Below are 12066 nucleotides of genomic sequence, written 5' to 3'. Positions count from 1 at the left end.
AACTAGCTGTGTGTCCTTGGGCAAGTCACTTAACCTCAAGTGCCCTCAAAAAAAAAAAAAAAAAAAAAAAAAAAAAGAAGAAAAAGAAAAAAAGAAGGAGGTAGAAAGCTCTAAGGAGTTATGAAAATTTTTTTGGAAACATTTGTCTGTGGAATTTATGATGAAGATCTGAATTTCAAAGAATGAGCTAAATATTCAGGAACCTATACTGAAAAATATATTTGTATGTCAGAGTTTGAATCCTGCTTCAGACACTTAATAATTGTTTGATATTGGGCAAATCATTTTTCCTTTCTAGGCCTTAGTTTCCTCATCTGTAAAAATGGGGATAATAATAGCACCAACTCACAGAGCTATCGTGAAGATAAAATGAGTTAATATATGTAAAGTGATTTGCATACATTAAAGAGTTATTTAAATGCTAGCAATTATTATTCTTCACAATAATTATTATTCAGCCAGAAGCAATGCTGCTGGGCACCTTTTATCATGTACTAACCAAATTCCTCCCAGGGACTATGACCATACGCATCTCTATTTTATATAATTTTGTGTGCCAAAAGGAAATGTTGGAAATAAGAATATATAAATTGAGAAAAATTAATATGTTAACTAAAATACTTGTCAGAGGAGCTGGTTTTGGACCGTGACTCTGCTCCTTATTGCCTGTGTGACTGTGGGCAAGTCACTTAACCCTTCTGGGTCTCAGTTTTCTCATCAGTAAAATGAAGGATTTGGACTAGATGACCTCTGAAGTCTCTTCAAAGAAGGAGGTAGAAAGCTTTAAGGTGTTATTAAAATTTTATTCAGGGACTTTTATCTTTGGAATTGATGATAAGGATCTGAATTTCAAAGAATGAGCTAGATATTCAGTAACCTATATAGAAGACTCCATTTGTACATCACGACTAATTTTAAAAACTAACAACTAACTTAGTTTATGAGACATTTCCAGGAAACATTTTATAGTCTTTATGAAGTCAGAATTGTATAGTGAGAAAAGCTTTGGACTTGTAGTCCAGAGAGCCATTTGAATGAGTTTGAATCCTACCTCTGACATTTAGCAGCTGTTTAATAATGGGCAAGTTACCTAATTTTCTTTAGCCTCAGTTTCCTCATCTCTAAAATGGGAATACTACCATTTGTAGTATGTATCTAAGATTTCTTGTGAGCAACAAATGAGATAGATACTTTATAAATTTTAAATACATAAATCTTAGAATTTGAGAATTGGAAGGAATATCAGTAGCCCAAAAGTCCAACACTCACATGAAAGAACTTTCACTAGAACATATCCTACAAATAGTCATCTAGTATTTACTTGAAGGAGAGGGAACTCTATAACCTCTCTAGGCATCTCATTCCACTTTTGGACAGCTCCAAATGTTAGAAAGCCTGAATTTGCCTCTAACTTCTACCCATTACTCCTGTTTCTGCTTTATGGGGACAAATAGAACAAATCTTATCCCTATTCCACATCACCTTCAAATACTTGAACACAGCTATCATGTTTCCCCTGAATCTTCTTTTCTCTAGACTAAATATGCTCAGTTTTTCCAACAAATCCTTATGTCTTAAACTCAAGGCTTTTTACCAACCTGGTTGTCTTCCTCTGAATATGCTTTAACTTTTCAGTGTCCTCCTTAAACCAAGATGTCAAGAACTTAATATAATACTCCAGAGGAGGTATGATGAGGGCAGAATACAGTGAGATTAATCCCTCTCTATTCCTGGAAACTAGTCTACTCTTAATAAGCCCAAGATCTCATTAGCTTTCTTGACTGTCAAATGCCACTTCTGACTCATATACAGCTTGCAATCCATTAAAACCCTTAGATCCTTTTTAGAACAGTTACAGTCTAGTCATGCCTCCTCATCTTATTATATCTGTGGAGTTGGCTTTTTTATATATAGGTGTAAGATTTTTCATTTATCTCTATTGAATTTCATCTTAGCAGATGCAACCCCATGTTGACCTCCTTTCTAATCTGTCAAGATCCTTTGTGATCTTGACTGGGTCATTCATTGTTTTAATCATTGTCCCAGCTTGGTATCATTTTCAAATTTGATGAGCATGCCATATATGCCTTTATACAAGTAAATCGTTGATAACAATGTTAAATAGCACATAACTAAGTATAGATCACTGGGGGTACTTTGCTGCAGATGCCTTGCTATGTTGATACTGAGTTATTAATGATTGCTCCTTGAGTCTGGCTCATCCAATTCTAAATCTATTTGATTACATTAGTCTAATCCACATTTCACCATATTTTTCACAAGATTATTATAATGTACTTCATCAAAAAGTTTGCTAAAATATAGATAAACTACATCCATGGCATTCCCCTCATCTATTATTTTAGTCAACTTAAAAAAACCCCACAGAAATGAGGTTGGTCTGGCACGACTTTATCTTGATGAAGTCATGCTGACTATAATCACCACTTCCCTTTTCAAGCATTTGCCAAACAATCTCTTTAATGATCCTTCCTGGAATTTTCTCAGGAATCAGTGACCTATGATTTCAAATGCTGTTATCTTCCCTTTTTGGACAATTATGATAATATTTGTTCTTTTTCAATTTTGCTATGGGCAGCTAGGTAGTGTAGTGGATAAATCACTGGGTTTAGAGTTAGGAAGATTCCTCTTCCTGAGTTCAATCCTGCCTTAGACACTAGCTGTGTAATCCTGGGCAAATCACTTAACCCTTTTTGATCTTCATCTGTAAAATGAGCCGGGGAAGGAAATGGCAAACCTATTGTTATCAGTATTATCACCAAGAAAATCCCAAATGGCACCGTGAAGACCAGGATATAGCTGAAATCACTGACCAACAGCATGCATTTTGCCATTTATTGTTTTCCACAATCTTTTAGATATCAGTGACAGTAGCAGCTCAGCAAGCACATCTGCCACTTCTTTTATGACCAAAATATGTGGTTCTTCTGGGACAGGTGACTTGAATTGATCAAGGACAGCTAAGTGCTCTCTTTCTATCTCCTTATTTATTGTAGGTGTCAACTCTCTGTTAGGTATTTTTTCCCCTGTCATTTCTAGTGTAACAATCACTCTCCTTTGCAGAAAAAAAAACTAGAAACAAAATAAAAAAGGCAATGCCTTCTCTTTTCTCAATTGTCATCATTCATCTACCCTAAGCAAAGATTCTATTCATGTTTTGAGTCTCCCTTCCCTCCCAATATGTCTAACCAAGCCCTTCACATTTCCTTAGCTTCCCTCATCAGCCTCACCAGCCTTACCAGCTCATTCTGAGCTTTGGCATTACTGACATTTTTAGAGGGCAGAGCTACACTCATGATCATCTCCTGTTATCTGGCCTTGCTTCTAGCTTCTGCACATTGCTTTGTAAAATCTAAAAACAACATCAAGCAATTCAAGTGACATGATACATCTGGAAAAAGGCATAAACAGCAAGGGAATGCAAAAATTAAGATTTAAACAGATAGTTTTGACAATAAAGTGAATGTCTATCAACAATAAAATATTATTGGACAGGCAACAAGCTTGTTGAAATCTATGAATTAAGGACTGTTAAACTTTCTATATTAGGAGTTATGCTGTCTTATGGGAGTTATGACTTTATAAGGAAGATTGAGCCCAATTTGGGGAGACTCAAATAGTAGATAAGTACTATCGTTCATACTTTTATATATGCTAGCATGGGACTTCTTGTGAAGGCTTTTATTCCTAGATGACATGTAGACTAGGATTCAATTTGAGATATCATTCATGCACATTGCTTCTTAGAATAGATATGCCATAATGCAATTTGTCAATGCAGATTTAAAAAAATAACAATTCCATTAATTTTTATTACAAAAATGTGAAATATCTTTGGTTTTAATTTAGGTAAAATGATTATTATCATAACTCTTACAAATTATCTCATTCATTCCTATAAGAATTATAGGCACCTTCAAGGTCATCTGACTTGATCCCTTCATTTTATAATTGTTCTTTTGTAGATGAGAGGCATTTAAGCCCATTTAAATAAGACAGTCTTTTAAGCCTACTGGTGTATCTCACTATAAGCAAATTGAATACAGTCAGATATAGGTTTACAAAAATGATAAATTGGGAAGGAGTGATTATTCACTTTATAAAATATATATTTGGTTTACAAAAGAACCAGTAAGAAGACTTTCTTAAATAGTCTAAATATTATTTAATTAAATAGTCTAATTTATTTAAAATATTACTATTTAAAAAAATTCTATTTACAAGCAACTTTTCAAGAACACATCTGGGATATAAAGTGAGGTACATCTCTAGCTCCAACATCACACATATTTCAACAGAATTCAATAAATAAACAAAAACAAAAACTCATCAGACTTGGTATAGTCAGGTTCCAGGAATATTTCCCAGGGATGTATTTCCCGTGGTATATCTAAGCATCCGTTAATCACTGAAGCAAGCTTTCTACTTTGCTTGCCTACCTCTCCCCCCATGTGTCTTCATCTCTTCTCCCTCCCCTTACTTTTCAGCTTCCTTTTATTTGTTATCATCCTCCATTAGAATGTAAGCTCCTTGCTAGTAGGAACTATTTTTTCTATTTGTATTTTTTTTTTTTTAAAAGCAATGGGGTTAAGTAACTTGCTCAAGGTTACACGGCCAGTTATTTCTGCGTGTGGCGCCGAGTATCTAAGCCCAGATTTGATCCAGGTCATCCTGACACTGGAGCCGGTGTTCTCACTCGCTGAGCCACCTGGCCACCCCTAAGCAATTGGGGTTAAGTAACTTGCTCAAGGTTACACGGCCAGGTGTTTCTGGGTGGGTGCTTCTATTTGTATTCTTATCATTTAGTACAGTGCCTGGCACATAATAAGTGCTTAATAAATGCTCCTTAAAGTGACTTGATTTGACAAGCATTTATACAAAAAAATAAACATTTATTAGGCGCTTGCTATGTTCCAATTACCATGCTAAATGCTGTTAGAGATACAAAGACAAAAATTGACATTTAAATAGAAGAAATGACAAGTACACACGAGGGTTGGTCAAAACATGTACAAACCAAATACAAGGTGATCTTGGAAGGGAAGGTGCTAGAAGAAGGGGAAGGCTTCCTGGAGTAGGTGGTGTTTGAGCTGAGTCTTTAAAGGAAACATAGTAGAGCGGGAGAGCATGTGTGAGGAATAGCAAGTAGACCAGTATGATGTATTTTTGTAATTTTGTTCACATATAACAAATAATTGTATAGTTTTATTTCTATTAATAGATGATAGATTGGGCATTAATTTTTCACATCTGTTGAAATTTTATTATCAAATACTCAGCACTCAAAATACCAAAATGGATAAAGGATACTATTGATTTGAATTCTCCATCCAATAATGCTGATTACAGCTCAGCCTTCCATGACTGCTAATCCTGTGTCATTCATCTTAATGTACTCCTAAAATTTGTCACAGGGGGAGAATTTCCAAAGTACCAGGCACTTTCCTCACTTTCTTCTGACACTAGTAGGAATGCAACGATGTCCATAGGTTATACTTTGGTCATGACAACCCATTACATTAGCAATAATAATAAAAAAGTACATTTTTTAAAATTAAAAGTTTCTATTGTCTGACTGGCAAATCATTTCTAGTTTTACCCATAAAAGCAATTACCCATTGCAGTGCCATTTAACTTAATTACAGGCACATCTGTTTCAAACACCTTCAACTTATAAGTAAAAGTATTCAGAACTCACTTTCTCCCCCTTTCATATGTGGGTTGAATGGGCTTAAATTAAAAAACAGTTGATTTAGGTAATTTATAATTTTTAAACAAAACAGGAAAAAAATCTTTTAAATAATTACATACAACTGTAAATCACTCACCTTTAAAATATACACCAAAATAGTTATTTAGCAGAAGGCTAATGATTTCTTATGAACCCTGTCCAAGTGCTAGATAATTTAAAATAATATGTTTTGTATGCTCTAAATGAAATGTGAACGTCTGTGCTTTTAATTGCCTTTCCTCTGTTTTTGGGAGATCTTTTGTCAATTAAACAGTTTTTGGCCATGCTTTCTAATGGACCAGGAAATTAAATAGTTCTAATGGAAGCTTACTGACAGCTAATACCCAGACTTTGCCTGGTAAGGCAAATCCATTACAATCACTTTAAAAAATGAACCCAGTGGTTTGGCTTCCTTGGAGAATGGGGGCACCAAGGCAACAATGATGAAGAAGGTAATATATTGGATCACAGAGTTTCAAAGGACAACCAGGGGTCATCTATTCTAGGTCATTCTCTAACTTAATTCAAGACCTGGGTTTTTAAACTCAATTAAACAAACAAAAAACAACAAAATTACAAAAAAAAACAACAACCCTCTAGAAACAGCAATTCCATAATCTTCCCTGGTTACCTATGCTAGTGTTTAATTACCCCTTTCTCTTGTTATAATGAACCTATTTTCTCTTATTCCACCTTCTGTAGAGAGGGAGATCAGCAGATCAGCATTCCCTTTGTGAAATTCTTCATACATGTCTTTAAAACACTTTCTTAGCTTCTAGGTTAAATAATATTTTCTCATAGGACAGTTCAATTAGATTCAATCTCAGAAATATTTATTAAGCATCTGTTATGTTTCAGGATTCTGTCCTTGGTTCTGGGAATTCAGAGATGAAAAAAAAAAGAATGCAGCGTCTTCCCTTTAGACACTTCCAATCTATGGGGGGTGGTAGGCTACAACTTTTATATAAATATATATAACCAGCAGGTGGCACTATCTGGTAAGGTTTAAAGATATAGGTGGAAAGTGAAAGCCAAAGAAGTTTAGGAATGTAGGTCATTATTTTTTGTTGTTCATATCGCTACTTCCTTTTTCTGAAGGTTGAACACCTCACTGAGATGCATGCATGTTGGTAAATGTTTAACAACCAGCCTTCCAAAAGAAATGATACATTTAAAAAAAATCTGTACTATTCACATTTTCTCTATCACTTTCTTAAGTTTAAGCAATCAACAAAAGAATAAATCAAACCCTAATTTGTAGAATTGGCAGATTTCTGAGGTGTAAACGCTCACACTGGAAATGTAACAATCGACTCCCCCAAGCTAAACAGACCCCTAGATGCATGGTACTCTCTAACACCTGAATTCTGCTTACTCATACCTCCATAGCCTAGGAGTAAAGTGGCCTGAATCACATAGTTCATGTTTCTCTGATATTTAAGAACATATAAAATGAGTTGTTAAACCAAATCCAGAAGGTTCTTTCTCATTTGGCTCAGTCGAATATTAATGGGAACCCTAACATTTTGAAGTCAAAATTTAATCTTCTATACTGTTTTGTGCTGACCAATCTTGGTCACTCACTTCATCCAGTATAATCTCTCCTTTTCTCACCATATAATTAGTGGATGTTAAGTCACAGAGAATTTACAACTGGAAATAGTTTTTTTTTCCTTTTTAATCAAGGGCAAACTAGCTTTTAAAAAGCCTTAAATAAATCAGTATACAAACAATTAGAACTATCAGACAAGCTTTTAACATCCACTTTACCAACTGGGGTGAGCATATAAAGGGCAGCCAATTACACCTTGTGTATCAGTCCTTTTGCAGAGGCAAGTCCAGTAACAAGCAGATACACCTGTACTTGCAGCACCAAGCTTCCCTATTGTCTGTGACACACAAGCAGAAGAGGTATTTGTGGAGCCTCTATTCCACATCCTCCCAGTATGTTCTTGTACAAAGTCCTCCCAGGGTGGGTGCTTTTTGTATAGGACTGCAGTTCTTAGAATCTACACAGTTAGGTTTCAGATTCTTACCCTGCCCACAGGGAAATCAGCCTGAATATCTAGCTACATGAATATAACATGAATCAGAATGCAATGGAGGAAAGGAGAGAACTAATTAAAGTTCTCTAGGGATATCTGATGAGGAGGAAATACTTTTAGCTGTGGTGGGGGGGATGGGGAAGTATAGATCAGCTTCCTGGCAGGCTTATTGGAAGTTGTGATAAATAAGCTGAGCCTTGAAGGAAGAGAAGGATTTCCACAAATAAACAACAGACATCATTTTTCTTTCCTCAAATTTCTCTTCCTTGCTCTCCTTTGTCCCTATCACATTCCACTTATCTATACCATAACTTATTTGAGTACCTGTCATCTCCCTCATTAAACTGTAAGTTTTGTTTAAAGGCAGAAAGTATATTATTTTTCAACCCTGGATTTTTAATACCTAGTACAGTTGCTGCATAGACTAGCCATGTGGGATGTGTTAACTAAATTGGATGTAGGACTTTAAAGGCCAAAAATATTCTTTGTCCCTCCTCTGACTATCCCCTTGCATAATTTACTTTAATTTTATTTTTTGCTTTTTGGAGGGCAATTCGGGTTAAGTGACTTGCCCAAGGTCACGTGGCTAGTTTTTGTGTTAAGTGTTTGAGGCCATACTTGAACCCAGGTCCTCCTGACTCTAGGGCCAGTGTTCTATTCACTTCACCACCTAACCGCCGCCCCCCCCCCAACTCCTTGCATCATTTTAACTTTTGAGATAATGACATTGCTCTAATAACTCATGAGTCACCTGATAGCATACCATGGGCCATAGTATGAACATTTCAGAAAACTTGATGAAGCAATGAGGTGAGCCATCACTTTGGATTTTATTCTGACTAGTAAGGACGGATTGGTTGGTTGGCAAAATAGAAGTAATAGCAGCCCTGGCAAAAAGAGACCTTATCATGTTGCATTTCCTAAAAAAGAATTCTAGGCATAATGAGGGATCAATAAGATCCCATAGTTGGAATCTCTTAAAAGGAAAGATGGCATAAGAAAGACAAGACACCAAAGAAACCCAAAATTTTGACAATGATACCACAAATGATCCCAATGAGTAAAAAAAGAAAAGACCTCTTAAATAATTGTGATTGTATAGGAAGTTGTTTGATGAACTCATATTAAAAAAAACATATATACTGAAAATAAAAAGAAAGCAAATAACAAGACAGAATAGAAAAGTGTGGGGCTGCTAGGTGGCACAGTGAATAGAGCACTGGCCCTGGAGTCAGGAGGACTTGAGTTCAAATGTGGCCTCAGACACTTGACACATTTAGTTGTGTGACCTTGGGCAAGTCACATCCCCAATTGCCTTGCCTGACCCCCTCCAAAAAAAAAAAGAAAGAGAAGTGTGGAATGAATCTATAAGAATCATTAGTGTCTGGGGATGTGAAGTCCTGAATGAGTTATGAAGAACGCAATGGCCTAACAGGGGTGGGGAACCTGTGGCCTTGAGGCCACATGTGGACCTCTAGGTCCTCAAGTGTGACCATTTAACTAAATCCAAATTTGTTCTGTGAAGTTTGGATTCAGTCAAAGTGCCACACTTAAGGACTTAGAGGGCCACATGTGGCCTTGAGGCCTCAGGTTCCCCACCCCTGGTCTAGAAAAACTAGGGAAGGATGGGCCCCAGCTTAGCAGAATAGGTTAAAGGTCGGAGAATTACACGACTCCTATTTTATATCCATCTTCTATATTATAGATAATGATCATCAAACTGGGAAAGATGGAACAAATATGATCAAAAGATGGGTGAGAAAAGAAATCACTTAGCTGCTGAATTGAGATCAAGTATGTAGACCCAGAGAAATTACATCCTAACATAATGGAAGAAGTTGCAGATGTCAATGTAGAACAATTGTTGGTCATCTTGGGGAAATAAGGTAGACTTAGAGGGATGCCAGAAGACTAGAGACAGATAAATGTTTTCATGAGAAAGAGGGAGGGAAGGAGAAAGAGAGACAGAAAGATAGAGAGGAGAGAGAGACAGAGAGAGAGAGAATGACAGAGAGGGGGGAGAGAGAGGAGAGAGAGAGAAAGAGAGAGAGACAGAGAGACAGAGAGAGAGAGAGAGAGAGAGAGAGAGAGAGAGAGAGAGAGAGAGAATTCCATTCTGCTAGCCTAAAATAAAAAAAATTAGAGAGGAGACAGAGACAGAGAAAGACAGAGAAAGACAGTGACAGAGAAAGGCAGAGAGACAGAAAGAGACAGAGAAAGAAAGACAGAGACAGACAGGGAAAGAGACAGAGACAGAGAAAACAAATATTTAAATCTGGAAATTATTGACTAATGAATTTGTCTTACTGGTAAAATTCTAGAACAATGGTGTCAAACTCAAATGGAGAAGGGGCCAATAAATTGTACATTAGGATCCCTAGGGGCCTGCAAATTGACTTAGAAAACCACACATTAACATTATCTATGTTCTATTATATTTTTGCTTATTTTGTTAAATATTCCCCAATTGTATTCTACTTCAGTTCCTGTAGCACTCTGGAGTGTTGTGGGAAGCATTGCCATGTGTTTGATATTTCTGTTCTAGAATGAATTACTATACCAAACTAACCTTATTCAGTACATAAGTACAATGCTAAAGATATTCATGATAGTCTTGTGGCTGGAGAATTGTGAAAATAGCATAAAGTGAGCTAATAATAGTGTGAGATAGCACAACTAGGTGAATTAAAAATTGATTGCACTACAATCTGCCAAAAAGATTGATGGGTTGATGTCAACCTTGTGAGGAGGTATCTCCTGGCATGTTGTAGTGCTCTATATGGTCCCATTTACAACATACTTCACATATTTAGTGTTGGACCTGAAGTCAGGAAGACCTGAGTTCAAATCTTTTCCTAGATACCTTCTAGCTATGTGACTTTGGTAAGTCACTTAACCTCTATTTTCCTAAAGTTTCATCATTTGTAAAATTGGTACTGGTTGAATTACATGTAGGATATTGTGCTCAGTTCTGGGCTCTGTAGTTTGAAAGTTCCATTGCTCAGCTAGTATATAAAGAAGACTGGGATGGATGATGGTAGCAAGCCAAGATAAACTAAGGATCTGAAAAACACTTGGGGGATATGATAGCTATCATCAAACATTTGAAGAGATTGTCACAAGGAAGAAAGAGTGAAATTTGTTTTATTCCAGAGGGCTGAAACATTACTGGTGGATGCAAGTATGGAGACCTTTGCTTCATGAAAGGAAGAACTTTCTAACAACTAGAGCTAGATGAAAATGGAAATGGTCACTTTGTGAATTTCCTACCCCTGAAGGTATTTAGGCAGAGGCTGAATATTTACCTGAGATGTTGAAGAGGGGATTTCTGTAATGCTTGGACTAGGTGATCTAGCATAATAGGATTTTAGATTTGGAAGAGACCTTAGATATCATCCAGATTTTTTTTAGATGAGGAAACTATGACCCAGACATCCAAAGTAACTCTCACAAACATTAAGAAAGACCAGATCAATCAACGGATGCACAGATTTGCTTGGTTTTTAAATTCCAGCTCTTCTATAGTTAAGCATGTCACAGAGACAGTAAATGGTGGGACTGAGGTCAAACTCGATTGAGTCCTTTTCCCACTACAATCATGCTCAGATCCCATCCAGAATTGGGTTATTCCATGAAATACTTTCAGAAACACAGACACAGAAAATCATATCCTAACCTTCAAAAATCCTCAGGACCTCTTGATTTATGTATTTTTTTATTTCTTCAAATGAAACTGCATCAGCCTGAAGATAAAAAAATGAATGTGTTGTTATAACACAGCATCTCACAAATGAGGAAGGAATAAAAAAAAACTGGGCTTGTAGCTATATATCTGAAACTACTGAAGGGATAAGTTTAATCAAAGGATAATGTTCTTAAAGGTAGATTATGCAAAGTTGCAAATATCTTTTGTTGTTGATTAAAAGCTGGAAAGAAACTGAGGAGCTTAATTAACTTCAAAACTTGTACTGGACTGTGTTTATATATTAGCCATAAGGGCATTATTTTATTTTATTTTTTACTATATACAGACAAGTGTTTCTGTATTATGTAACTAAAGAGTATTCACATTTCCTTTTCTGGAACTCCAAAGACTAGACATTTTTACTATTACAACAGATTTCCCAGCATTTCCTAGAATGTAAGCTCTTTGAGGGCAGAGACTGGATTTTATCCTTAAACTTCTAGTGCTCAGTACAGTGTCTAACACTGTAGGTATTTATATCTATCTATCTATCTATCTATCTATCTATCTATCTATCTATCTAT

The 12066-nt window shown here is 36.1% G+C and overlaps 1 protein-coding gene across 1 annotated transcript in view; it reads right to left on the bottom strand.

Moving 5' to 3' along the window:
• The window catches only part of COL19A1 (collagen type XIX alpha 1 chain), a 426484-nt gene that overhangs the window by 11511 nt on the left and 402907 nt on the right, over positions 1-12066 (bottom strand). The window contains exon 49 of the mRNA XM_069070725.1: positions 11474-11540. Within this exon, the coding sequence (XP_068926826.1) occupies positions 11474-11540 (67 nt within the window). The remainder of the gene's footprint in view (positions 1-11473; positions 11541-12066) is intronic.

The sequence above is a fragment of the Petaurus breviceps genome, unplaced genomic scaffold (assembly GCF_028583685.1).
Source record: "Petaurus breviceps papuanus isolate PSGF00001 unplaced genomic scaffold, PetGlider_PUasm1.0 90822, whole genome shotgun sequence".
NCBI classification, from domain to species: Eukaryota; Metazoa; Chordata; class Mammalia; order Diprotodontia; family Petauridae; genus Petaurus; species Petaurus breviceps.
This window is presented reverse-complemented; position numbering and strand designations above follow the sequence as displayed.